The sequence below is a fragment of the Arachis ipaensis genome, chromosome B4, assembly GCF_059453495.1.
Source record: "Arachis ipaensis isolate K30076 ecotype BB chromosome B4, ASM5945349v1, whole genome shotgun sequence".
Lineage (NCBI taxonomy): Eukaryota > Viridiplantae > Streptophyta > Magnoliopsida > Fabales > Fabaceae > Arachis > Arachis ipaensis.
The window spans coordinates 30710697-30723467 of NC_142439.1; the positions used below are offsets into that span (position 1 = coordinate 30710697).

Below are 12771 nucleotides of genomic sequence, written 5' to 3' on the forward strand. Positions count from 1 at the left end.
CATAGGCGTAGAAAAAGGGACGCTCGTCCTGACCTAAGGGAGGGAAGCTAACCCTCTGCTCAGGGTCAGGTGACACCATTTCATAATTCTTCTCATCCTCCCTATTACTACAAATCCTATAAAATCGCCTAAGTTTCTCACAGTACTCAGGGTCAGCTACGGTAACACACATCAGGACTATAGAGTCCAGCCAATCGGCCATACCAGTGGAGACTTTGGTAGACATCTCAACAATATTCTTATGGGAAGACATACAGTAAACTATACCTACAGCAAAGAAAATAGCAAGGGGTCACTACCAAAAATAACTCGGACCGAATTGGAAGAACAATTAAACAATTGGTATGGCAAAAAAGGGCACCCAAGGATCCACGAAAATAAGAAATCATCAGCAGAAACCCAGGGGCACCTTTTGGAGGCAACAGAACAAGAATACAGAAAGTATTGACAAAAAACATATAGCCACAGACTTCCCAAAAGAGTAAAAATCCTACGCTTCCTCAAAACAAGACAACGAAAGTAAAGCAAAGACTACAACCTTGATCAAAACAAGGATACACAATCTTCCAGAAAAGCAAAGTAATCTTTTATTGAGGAAAGCAATAAAGATCAAAACTTTATGCGAAAAGACAAGCATGCAACAAAGAAAGCATATATAAAGATGACTATTAAAAGACACAAGAAGAGAAGTGGAATACCAACCTGCGACGAAGGGGGAGTGAGAGTAATGAATACACGAACAGAAACACGAGCAACCCACACTAACAAAACACTGCGAAGAAAAAAGTAGGGAGCTTGGAAGCAGGAAGATGGAGGAGCAAGAGCCAAAAAAGGGAAAACGAAACAGAGGGAAGAAGGAAACTGAAAAACCTCTTCTTTGATTTCAAAAAAGTTTTAAGGGGGAAAAAGAAATGGCAAAATAAAAGCCTAATCAATAGGCATTAAATACACATGCATATTCCCAAGAAAGTAACCCCTTCGAAGAAACAAACGCGGCAATAAAGGAGCGAGAGAAAAGAAACGCTTTGCATTTTAACTCGCAAACAGATTGGACCAAAATGCTTGAGCACAACTTCCCCAAAAAAGATCGAAGCTAAAAAAGCACGACGTCATGAAAGGTCCGAACTCAAGCAGGGGCACTGTTCATACCCTGGGGCGAGCTACATGATCCAGAAAGCGACCGACCTCTTGCAAAGGTTGGTCGTCATCAACCTCTTCCTAAAAAGAGGTCAGCCACATTGTCATAAAGGCCCAAGTAGGCCCAAACAGAAGGACGCAGCCCACTCTAAAGGTGGCTGGCCTAAAAGATAGGTGACCTCACCCTAAAGATAAGATAAGATAACTAACTTATCCCAAAGAAAGGTCATTTCCCACTACTATAAATACACTGGAGCACCCAGGTATAACTCATACTTTAATTCTACATAAAAAACCTGCTAAAAGCCCGTACTAACTTAAGCATCGGAGTCTCTTGCAGGTACCACCACCCTCCAGTGATCAAGGATCCGCAACATCTCAAGACTCAGCAAGTCGGACACGACAGCTCCGGCCACAACAGCAGATCTCTTCCGATATCGACCTTCAATTTTAGGTAACCCTCAGAACACTACTATTAGAGCAGATAATTTTGAGCTCAGCCCACAATTGATCACTCAATGAATTCATTGCTGACTTGCCAGTTCCATAGACCCCACAGGAAGAACCCAATGAATTCATTGCTGACTTTCTGCAAATCTGTGACACTGTGAGAACCGACAGAGTAGACCTTACGTCTACAAACTGCTCTGAAAGATCAAGCAAAGAGATGGATGAATGCCCAAAGAAAGCCTGAACACATGGAGTAAAGTAGTAAATAAGTTTCTGAATGAATATTTTCCCCTAGGAAATTGACAAGGTTGAGGATGGATATTTAGAACTTTAAGCAAGAAGAGAGCTAGTCCCTCTACGATGCTTGGATAAGGTACAAGCTGATGCTCAGAAGGTGTCCCATTGAAATGTTCACAAATTAGGTCAAACTGGATATTTTCTATTATGGACTCTCAGACATGGCCAAGATATCCCTAGATAATTCTGTTGGTGGTTCGATACACATGAGGAAGACGCCTGACGAACCTGATGAACTCATTGAGATGGTTGCTAATAATTAGCATTTATACTCACCCAGTGAGACCTCAATGAAAAGGGAACTCAAGGAAGCATCTGCTAAACCCGCCATTCTTGACCAGAATGAATCTTTAGCCCAACAACTAAACTTTTTCATACCACAAGTGCTAAGCTTGCAAGGTTCAGTCAGCAATACTCTTTCTCAGCCCCCACAACCTAACATTGAACCCTACTTGGCTTCCATGTTGGCAGAAGTATTACAAGAGACCCGAGCTTTCCACAAGAATATGGAAGCGCAATTGAGCCAGGCCAAATGGCAGCTATCTGAACAGATAAGAGAGGAGTGCCAAGCTATTCAATTGAGGAGTGGAAGGACCCTAGTTACCCAACCTTAGAACAATAATATAGAACAGGTTAAAGAGGGAACACTAGAAAGTGAAAACACAGCAAGCCAGAGCACCATCAAGGGCGCTGAACACCCAGAGAGGAGAGGAGCCATAAATGCCAATTCAGAGGAGGCTCCCCCCAGACACCCTGATAATCCATTCCTAGTCACTCTAGACACTCATCCTACAGTACCCAAGGCCCCAGAGTACAGAGCCAAATTGCTATACCCTCAGAAACTTCAAAGACCTCCTAACACTCTTCCCAGTGACACAGAAGTGAATCCAAGGGAAGAGTGTAAGGCCCTTATCATGACCAAAGAGGCTGAGCCTAAGGCGGTACACACTGTTGAGGAACTAAATGAAGAAAGGGATCAAGAAGAGGCTGGAAGCACACTGTTACATTTCCCTCTTATAGGAAGAGAGCCTGAAGTGTCGTGTCCTCAGGAAGAGCAAAAGGAGACCAAGGATGAGCAGCAGTCTCAGTTCTTGGAAATCTTTAAGAAGCTACCCATCAATATTCCTTTTGCTGAGGTGCTAGAAAAGATGCCTCCCTATATGGCCTTCATAAAAAGCCTATTCTCTAAGAAGAAGGCCTTGAAGAGAATTGAAACTGTGATCTTAACCAAGGAGTGCAGTGCACTGGTCCAGAGAAATTGATGAGCGGATATTTTAAACGCTTTTTGACATCATTTTCATATAGTTTTTAGTACTTTTTTTTAGTTTTTATTATGTTTTTATAGGTTTTAGTGTTAAATTCATATTTTTGGATTCTACTATGAGCTTTTGTGTTTTTGGGCAATTTCAGGTATTTTCTGACTGAAATTGAGGAGCTGGAGCAGAAGTCTGATTCAGAGATAGAGAAAGCACTGCAGATGCTGTCCAGATCTGACCTGCCTGCATTCGAAAGAGCTTTTCTGGAGCTACAGAAGTCCAAATGGAGCGCTCTCAACAACTAAAAACTTGGTACTGCTGCTGTTGTACAAAATAGTGTGGGTTTTGCGTACACGAACACCAAGTTTTTGGCGCCGTTGCCGGGGATTGTTGAGTTTGGATAAACTGCCGGTTGTTTTGCTCCTTAGATCAGGTAAGTTTATTTTATTTTATTTTAATTAAGTCTTTAATTTTTGTCTTCTTCTTCATAATTTTCGAAAGCTTTAAAAAATTCTTCAAAAATATTTTTTATTTTCTTTGTTTAATTTTTGTTCTTAGTATGAGTCATAGTGTTGATGTTCTTGTTGAGTTTTGAGTACTTGAATCTTTTAGTTTTGTTCTTGTTGAGTCTTCTTATTTTCGAAAATTTCAAAAAGTTTTTCAAAAATATTTTTTTTTCTTTGTTTAATCCATGCATTTTTCGAATGTGTCTATGATCTTGGTTTGAGTCTTTGAGTCTTTTAATTTTAATTTTTCTTCTTTAATTTTTGAAAATCATAAAAGTCTTTTCAAAAATATTGTTAAATTTGTAGCTCAATTGGCTAGAGTGTTGTGTTCATGTTCTTGGTAATTTGTGTTTCTTTAAGTCTTTCTTTCTAAAAATTTTTCAAAAATAATTTTTCTTTGTTAAATCTTGTGTCAAGTTTTTAAGTTTGGTATTTTCTTGTGATTTTCGAGATTTTGTCGTAGTTTTCTAAAAAATTTTAAGTTTAGTGTTCTTTTTGTATTCTTGAGTCCTTTGAGTCTTTAAATTTTGTTCTTTGCGTTCTTGTGAGTCTTCAAGGTGTTCTTGAGTCTTGCATGTGTTTTAATCTTAAAATTTTTAAGTTTGGTGTCTCTTGGTGTTTTCCTCCAAATTTTCGAAAATCAAGTGGTGCTCGATCTAAAAATTTTAAGTCTTGTGTCTTTTTTGTGTATTTCTCTTTCATCATAAAATTCAAAAAATAAAAAATATCTTTTCTAACTAGTTCATAACCATAATTTTCGAAAATATTCAAAAAATTTAGATTTCAATTTTCAAAATTTTATTTTATCATATCTTAGTTGTCAAGTTTTTAAAAATCAAAATTTTCAAAATTAAAAATTATATCTTTTTCAAAAATCTTATCTTTTCAAAATCATATCATATCTTTTTCAAAATTCAAAAATCTCATCTTTCCTTTTTCAAATTTCAAATTTTTAAAAAATTAAATCTTTTCCAAAATCAATTTTCTAATCTTATCTTTTTGTTTTTTATCTTATCTTTTCTAACTTCTAATTTTTAAATCATATCTTTTTCAAAATCAAATTTCAAAATCTTATCTTTTTTTATTTCAAATTTCAATTTCAAATCTTTTTCTTATCTTATCTTCTATTTTATCTTAATTAAAATCTTTTCTTATCTTATTTTTTATTTTTATTTTTATTTTTATTTTTGTTTTTATTTTTTTATTTTTGTTTTTATTTTTTTTTTTTGTCTTTTCTTAAATAATATCTTATCTTCTCTCTCATCTTTTTCAAAACCTCCTAACTAACTCCCCCCTCCTTAATTTTCAAAAATAATATCTTCTTCTCTCTCTTCTTTTTCAAAACTACCTAACTAACCCTCTTCTCTCTCTATTTTCAAAAATTCCCTCTCTTCTCTCCTTTCTATTTTTCAAAAATTTTAACATTTAAATTTTAAAATCTTTTTAATTTACTAACCATATTTTCAAAAATTAATTAAATAAATAAATAAAAATTAAAATATTTTAATCTGCTTTTTCTATTTATACCTCTTCTCTTCTCATCTCTTTTCACTCAACTCTAATAGCTTTACCTCAACTTCTTTATCTTCTTCTTTGCTCTTCATCTCACATTTCACTTGGAGCTTCTTGCTAATTGGCATAGAAAGCCCTTTTGTGATTTTCTTTCTTTATTTATGCTTATCTACTATATCCAAGGTATTTAGACTCTACTTATTTCATTTACTTTTATTTTTATTTTTTTATTTTCTCTCTTCTTCCTCTACTTCTTTTATTTATTTTTATTTTATTTTTATTTTCTATCTTCTTCTTCCCTTTTTACTTCTGACTTTAAGGAGGAGCGTCCTGCCTATTGGCGTGGTCTTTTCTTCTTTCTTTCTGTTCTTCTTGTTTATGACCACGAACAGGAATAAAGAACCCCTCTTAACTCCTAATCCTGAACCTGAAAGAACTCTAAGGAGACGTTTACAACAAGCTAAAGCACAACACTCCGGAAGAGACCTTTCAGAAAGTTTTGAACAAGAAACAGAGGATATGGCCGAACCACAAGAGGAGACCAGAAAGGTTTTTGGTGACTTCACCATGCCTACTTCTGAATTTTATGGCAGAAGCATTGCTGTTACCTGCCATTGGAGCTAACAATTTTGAGCTTAAACCTCAGTTAGTTTCTCTTCTGCAGTAGAACTGTAAATTTCATGGACTTCTACGGGAAGATCCACATCAGTTCTTGGCAAAATTCTTACAGATTTGTGATACTGTAAAGACTAATGGAGTTAATCCTGAAGTCTATAAGTTGATGCTTTTCCCTTTTACTTTAAGAGATAGAGCTAAGTTCTGGTTGGATGCCCAACCAAGAGAGAGTCTTGACTCTTGGAAAAAGCTAGTTAATACTTTTCTGGCTAAGTTCTTTCCTCCTCAAAGGATGAGCAAGATTAGAGTGAAAGTTCAAACCTTCAGACAAAGAAAAAGTGAATCCCTCGATGAAGCTTGGGAAAGATACAAGCAACTGATCAGGAGATGTCCTTCTGACATGCTCTCAGAGTGGTCCATCATAGGCGTGTTCTATGATGGTTTGTCTGAGGTGTCCAAAATTTCATTAGACAGCTCTTCAGGTGGATCTCTCTACTTGAAGAAAATACCTGCAGAAGCAAGAGAGCTCATTGAGATGGTTCTAAACAACTAATTCATGTACACTTATAACAAGAATCCTATAAATCATGGTACCTCTCAGAAGAAAGGAATTCATGAAGTTGAGACTCTGAATGCCATCCTGGCTTAGAATAAGATCTTGACCCAATTGGTCAACATGAGCTCTCAACATCTTACTAGGATGCAAACTGCAGAAGGCAGTAATCAGGGAGCTTCTCTTGAAGAAGAAGCCTATGATCCTGATCAACCCACCATGGAAGAGGTAAATTACATGGGAGAAGCCTATGGAAACACCTACAATCTTTCATGGAGGAATCATCCTAACCTCTCATGGAAGGCTCAACAGAAACTTCAGCAAGGTTTCAATCAAGGTGGTATGAACCAGAATAAGTTCAATAACAGACCACCATTCCCATCTTCTCAAGGGAATATGTAGACCTCTAAGCAGAGCCTCTCTGACTTAACCATTCTGGTCTCCAGCCTCACTAAGACCACCCACAGTTTCATTAGTGAAACAAGGTCCTCCATCAGAAACTTGGAGGTACAAGTTGGTCAACTGAGCAAGAGGATCCCTGAGATCCCTTCTGACACTCTTCCCAATAATACTGAGGTTAATCTTAGAGAAGAGTGCAAGGCCATAACCATGGAGGTTGAGGCCGAATTGGGGGAGAATAGAAAGGCATTGAACGCCAGTGAAGAAGCCTTCACTGGGCATTCAGTGCCCAGAATGCTGGAGGGATTGCTATTGAACGGTAGTCACAGCACACCCCTTGAGAGCTTAAAGCCCACTCAAGAACCCTCTAGCCCAGAATCAAAGGAAACCATAAAGACAATAGTGGTTCCTTTGAATGCACTTCTACAGTGCATGAGTTCTGATGACTACTCATCCTCAAGTGAGGATGAAGACACTAGGGAAGAGCAAGTTGCTCGATTCCTAGGAGCTCTAATAAAGTTGAATGCCAAGCTATTTGGTACAAAGCCTCTGGAGAAGGAACCTCCACTACTTACCAAAGAACTCCATGCTTTGGTTCAGCAAGAGCTACCTCAAATGCTTCCAGATCCTGGACACTTTCTGATTCCTTGCACCATAGGCATTATGACCTTTGAAAAGGCTCTATGTGACCTAGGGTCAAGCATTAACCTCATGCCAATCTCCGTAATGAAGAAGCTAGACATACTTGAGGTACAAGCTGCCCACGTCTCTTTAGAGATGGCAGACAAGACTATAAAGAAGCCATATGGCTTAGTAAAGGATGTCTTGGTTAAAGTTGAAAACCACTACATTCCTGCAAACTTTATAGTCTTGGACATAGGAGAGGATAAGGATGACTGTGTCATCCTTGGAAGACCTTTCCTAACCACAGCTAATGCTATTATTGATGTGGCTAAGGGAGAACTAACCTTAAAGATAGGGAAGGATCACATCTTATTCAAGATGCCTCATCTCAGTTCTCCATCTAAAAGAGAGATAACAGTGAAACACCTAGTGTGCCAACCCTCTCTTTCTGTGCAGAGCTCTGCAGAGCCCCCAGACATCAATTCTAAGTTTGGTGTTGGGCAGCCCTCAACAAGCTCTAAGCACAAAGGTATTAAAAAGAAAGTACCTAAAGGCTGGAAGGACAAAAAAGTCCCAACTGAAGGCCTCTCACCTGGCATGAGAGCTGTCTTCACTAAGAATCCAGTCCTACCACATACAATGAACCATGTCCTATCTCTAGAGCATGTAGAGCTCATTAATGAGAGGACAGGAAGAAAATTCACTGTCAGGGGCAAAAATCTGAGCCCTTACTCACCTCCTTAAGGAGCTGAAGGTCAAGCTAGTGACTTTAAAAGAGCGCTTGTTGGGAGGCAACCCAACCTTACTCAACCATTTATTTTCTTTTTGTTTTTCCTTTTAGTTGTCAAAGTCATGATCATGTGCACCAGTCCAGAGACGGAATTCATAGCAGTGAAAGCAGAAAACTCCAGCGAGGAAGTCCTCCTGGGCATTCAACACCCCAAGAGGGGAGCATTGCTGGCATTGAACACCAGTGCAGAGAAACAGAGAATCTGGATTCCCTAGCCTCTCAGGACCAAGAGGTCCCACAGAAGCTCCACCTACCCCATCTTCTTCCTTCCTATTGATCATATTTGCTCGAGGACGAGAAAAACTCTTAAGTTTGGTGTTGCCAAAGTTCTACTTTGTGACTTCTACCACTCTTAAGTATAGAAGAAGAGGATGGAACAAACTAGAGAGCATGCACATAAGCCTGTGCAGCCGCCTCAACAAAGATAAAAAAGTGACATAGAAGAGATCAAGCACTACATAGGATCCTCAAGGAGGAGCACTGGCCACCATCATTTAGGTGGATTCGTTCTCTTTTACTCATTTCCTGTTATTTTTCAATTTTTTGTCTGTTTATTTATCTGTTTTGTTGTTCTAGTTGCATGATCATTTGCATTTGATGTCTTTAAGTTGTAAAATATGCCATATATCTCTCACCTTGCTTAAATAAAAAATTTTTATTGAAAAGAATTGAGAGATGCATGAATTTCAAGTTTAAAAAAAGATTAGTTTAATTAGTTTGAGGTGGTGTCATTTGCTTTTATTTTCTGAATGTATGAAATAAACAATGCATATTTGAAGTTGATATTTATGAATGTTGGCTCCTGAAAGAATAAGGAAAAAGGAAAAATATTATTGATAATCTGAAAAATCTAAAAATTGATTCTTGAAGCAAGAAAAAGCAGCAAAAAGTAAAAGAAAAAAGCATGTTGCAAAAGAAAAAAAAAATATATGAATGCAAGAAAGAAAAAAATGGAGAAAGAAAATAAAAATAAAAAGCAAGCAAAAAAAGCCAATAACCCTTTAAACCAAAAGGCAAGAGTAAAAGGGCCCAGGGCTAGGAGCATCAGTGGTTAAGAGGGCCCAAAGGAATAAAATCCTGACCTAAGCGGCTCAATCTAAGCTGTCCCTAACCATGTGCTTGTGGCGTAAAGGTGTTAAGTGAAAAGCTTGAGACTGGGCGGTTAAAGTCGTGGTCCAAAGCAAAAGAGTGTGCTTAAGAACTCTAGATACCTCTATCTAGGGACTCTAGCAAAGCTGAGTCACAATCTGAAAAGGTTCACCCAGGTAAAGTGTCTGTGGCATGAATGTATCCGGTGGTAATACTAGAAAACAGAGTGCTTAGGGTCACGGCCAAGACTCAAAAAGATGTGTTCAAGAATCAAAATAAGCTTAACTAGGAGAGTCAATAATATCTTTTGGATTCTAAGTTCCTAAAGATGCCAACATCTCTGAGTTTCAATGGACAGTGAGGTGCCAAAACTATTCAGAAGCAAAAAGCTACTAAGTCCCGCTCATCTGATTTTAACTAAGCTTCATTTGAAACTTAGAAATTTATTGTATCTTAATTTTCTTTTTTATCCTACTGTGTTTTTAGTTGCTTGGGGACAAGCAACGGTTTAAGTTTGGTGGTGTGATAAGCGGATATTTTATACACTTTTTGACATCATTTTCATATAGCTTTTAGTAGTTTTTGTTTAGTTTTTATTAAGTTTTTATAGGTTTTAGTGTTAAATTCACATTTTTGGATTCTACTATGATTTTTTCTGTTTTTGGGCAATTTCAGGTATTTTTTGGCTGAAATTGAGGAGCTGGAGCAGAAGTCTGATTCAGAGACAGAGAAAGCACTGCAGATGCTGTCCAGATCTGACCTGCTTGTATTCGGAAGAGCTTTTCTGGAGCTACAGAAGTCTAAATGGAGCACTCTCAACGGCACCAAAAATTTGGTACTGCTGCTGTTGTACGAAATAGTGTGGGTTTTGCGTACACACGCACCAGAAATCTACCAAAGAAGATGCCTGATCCTGGAAGCTTTATGATTTTATGTACTATAGGGACTATCACTTTTGAAAAGGCACTTTGTGACCTTGGTTCAAGCATCAATTTGATACCTCTATCAGTAATGAGAAAGCTGGGGATTCAAGAAGCACAACCAACATGGATCACCCTGCAATTCGCTGACAAGTCTTTGAGGCAAGCACATGGGCTAGTGGAGAACGTACTGGTAAAGCTTGGAGAGCTCTTGCTCCGTGCAGACTTTTTGATACTTGACATGGGAGAGGATGTGAATGACTCCATCATTCTAGGAAGACCATTTCTAGCCACTGGAAGAGCCCTGATAGATGTTGAGAGAGGCAAATTAGTGCTGAGGTTACATGAGGACTACATGGCTTTCAAAGTTTACAAACCTCTGCCACCCCTCTGACAAAGGATGTACTTGCATGCAGAATACAATGTTGAAGCCTCCTCCCTTGGTTGGAACCAATTTAATCCCCCCAACACCAAACTTAAGTTTGGTGTTGGGTGTGAACTATCCACCAAGGGGGAAGGTCCCAAGTGGAAGATGCCTAGGGGATGGAAGGACAAAAAGATCCCTACTGAAGGCTTCTCACCAGGGATGAGGGAGGTATTTACTGCATGCCCAATCCTTCTCATACTGTGAACATGATTCTGTCTCTTGAGCATATTAAATTGATTCATGAGAGCATAGGAAAGAAGCTCCCAGGGAGGGGTGAGGATCTAAGCCTCTATGACTATCTTCCTCCTTGAAGGAGCTGACTGTCAAGCTAGTGACGGTAAAGAAGTGCTTGTTGGGAGGCAACCCAACCATAAGTGTCCTTAAGTTTATTTTAGTTTTATTTCAGTTTTATTTCAATTTGATTTTCATTTTTATTTTTCTTTGATCTCCATAGTTTTCCTAGGTTTAATATTGTTTGTGATCATGCACAGTACTTAGAACAGGGACAGAAGAACTCATAATGGAAGAACAGAGCACCCCAGAGCAGGAAGGCTCTGGTGCTAAGCGCCAGGCTGAGCTTTTAGTGCCAAAAAGGAGGCAGGCATCCCTAGTGTTTAACGCCAAAAAGGGAACCAAGTCTTCTTTGCTTGGGGACAAGCAAACTTTTTAAGTTTGGTGTTGCAGAGCGAGCTCTAGATTTATATTATCATCAATGGCACAAAGGGAGGTGAATCATCCTCATAGAAGAGCACAACATGAGCAGCCACCAGCACTGAGGTGGTTGAGTTTCAATATCCTTTTCTCTCTGTTTTTCAGTATTTCATTCTATTTTTCTGTTTTCCTTTCTAGGCTTGCATAATCATTCTTAGGATTTCTTTGCTTTAGTAGTTTATTTTCAAAATTTTTATGGCGTTAAAAAGAAGTAGTAAAATGCATGAGATTTGAATTAGATATTATGAGTTATTCTGATCACTTTAATGTGGTGGCACTATCTTTATTTTTGAGTGTATGAATTAACTGTGCATATTTGATATTAATGTTGAGTATATTGGTTCTTGAGGAATAGGAAATTTGAGAAGTATTATTGATTCTCTAAAAAATTAAAAAGATTGATTCTTGAAGCAAAAGAAACAGCAAAAAAAAAAGAAAATAAAAAGAAAAATAAAAGAAAAAGGTCCAAGACTTTGAGCATTAATGGTTAGGAGGGTCAAAATTGATCTAAAAGCTCAAAAGAGTGGTTTTCCCTAACTATATGCTTGTGGTGTGAAAGTGTCAAGTAACCCTTGAGACTAAGCATTTAAAGTCGTACCCAATGCTGTAAAGAGTACGCTTAAGGCTCTCAGCAGCACTGTCTGGGAATAAAGGCATATAAAAAGTCGAATCCAAAGGGTTCCCCCAGTTAAGTGCTTGTGGTGTTTATGTATCAAGTTAATCTTGAAAACAAAACACTTAGAGTCATGGCTAGGCTCAAAGGTGCAAAGCACCGAAAGAAAAGAAAAGCTGTGTTCAAGAATCAACAATAACCTAAAGAAGAGAATCAATAATATGATCCAATTTCTAATTCTAAGGGACACTAATATTTCTGAGCTTCAACGGCTAGTGAGATGCCATAACTAGACCTAAGCTTCATTGATAACTGAAAATCTTAAGTATTTTCTCTTCTTTGGTCCTATATTGTTATGGTTGCCTGGTGTAGAATTTTTAACCCACAAACTAACCGACAAGTGCACCGAGTCATATCGAGTAATACCTCAGGTGAGTGAGGGTCGATCCCACGAGGATTGATGGACCAATCAATAATGGTTGAGTGATTCACTTAGTCAGACAAGCAGAAAATGGTAATTGGGTTCCAATTGCATTAAACAGTAAACTCAGAGAATTAAATAAGCAAGCAGTAAACGGGTTGTGAAACATATATGAGAAAACAGTTAAGGTTTCAGAGATGTTTATTTTCCGGATTAACTTTTCTTACCAACTATTTTAATCATGCAAGATTCAATTCATGGCAAACTATATGTGACTAAACCCTAATTCCTTAGACCTTTTTAGTCTTCTCTAACCTTCATCAATCGCCAATTCCATGGTCACTTGATTTCGATTAGATGGTTAAGTTCAAAACTAGCTTATGTGCCATAAAAACCCTAATTATTCAAATATAAGAGGATTATTTGTGACGGAGGATAAATGTCAGTAAAG

At 37.9% G+C, this 12771-nt stretch overlaps 1 protein-coding gene across 1 annotated transcript; it reads left to right on the plus strand.

Moving 5' to 3' along the window:
- Positions 1 to 10131: 10131 nt before the first annotated feature.
- Positions 10132 to 10542, plus strand: LOC148567072 (uncharacterized). The gene has a single exon (XM_088484519.1). It carries the CDS (start codon positions 10132 to 10134, stop codon positions 10540 to 10542), a length of 411 nt encoding a protein of 136 aa, XP_088340645.1.
- Positions 10543 to 12771: the final 2229 nt, after the last annotated feature.

Bases quoted from the DNA above. Each gene is read 5' to 3' on its own strand.
- LOC148567072 (XM_088484519.1), top strand. From the start codon at position 10,132: ATGCCTGATCCTGGAAGCTTTATGATTTTATGTACTATAGGGACTATC.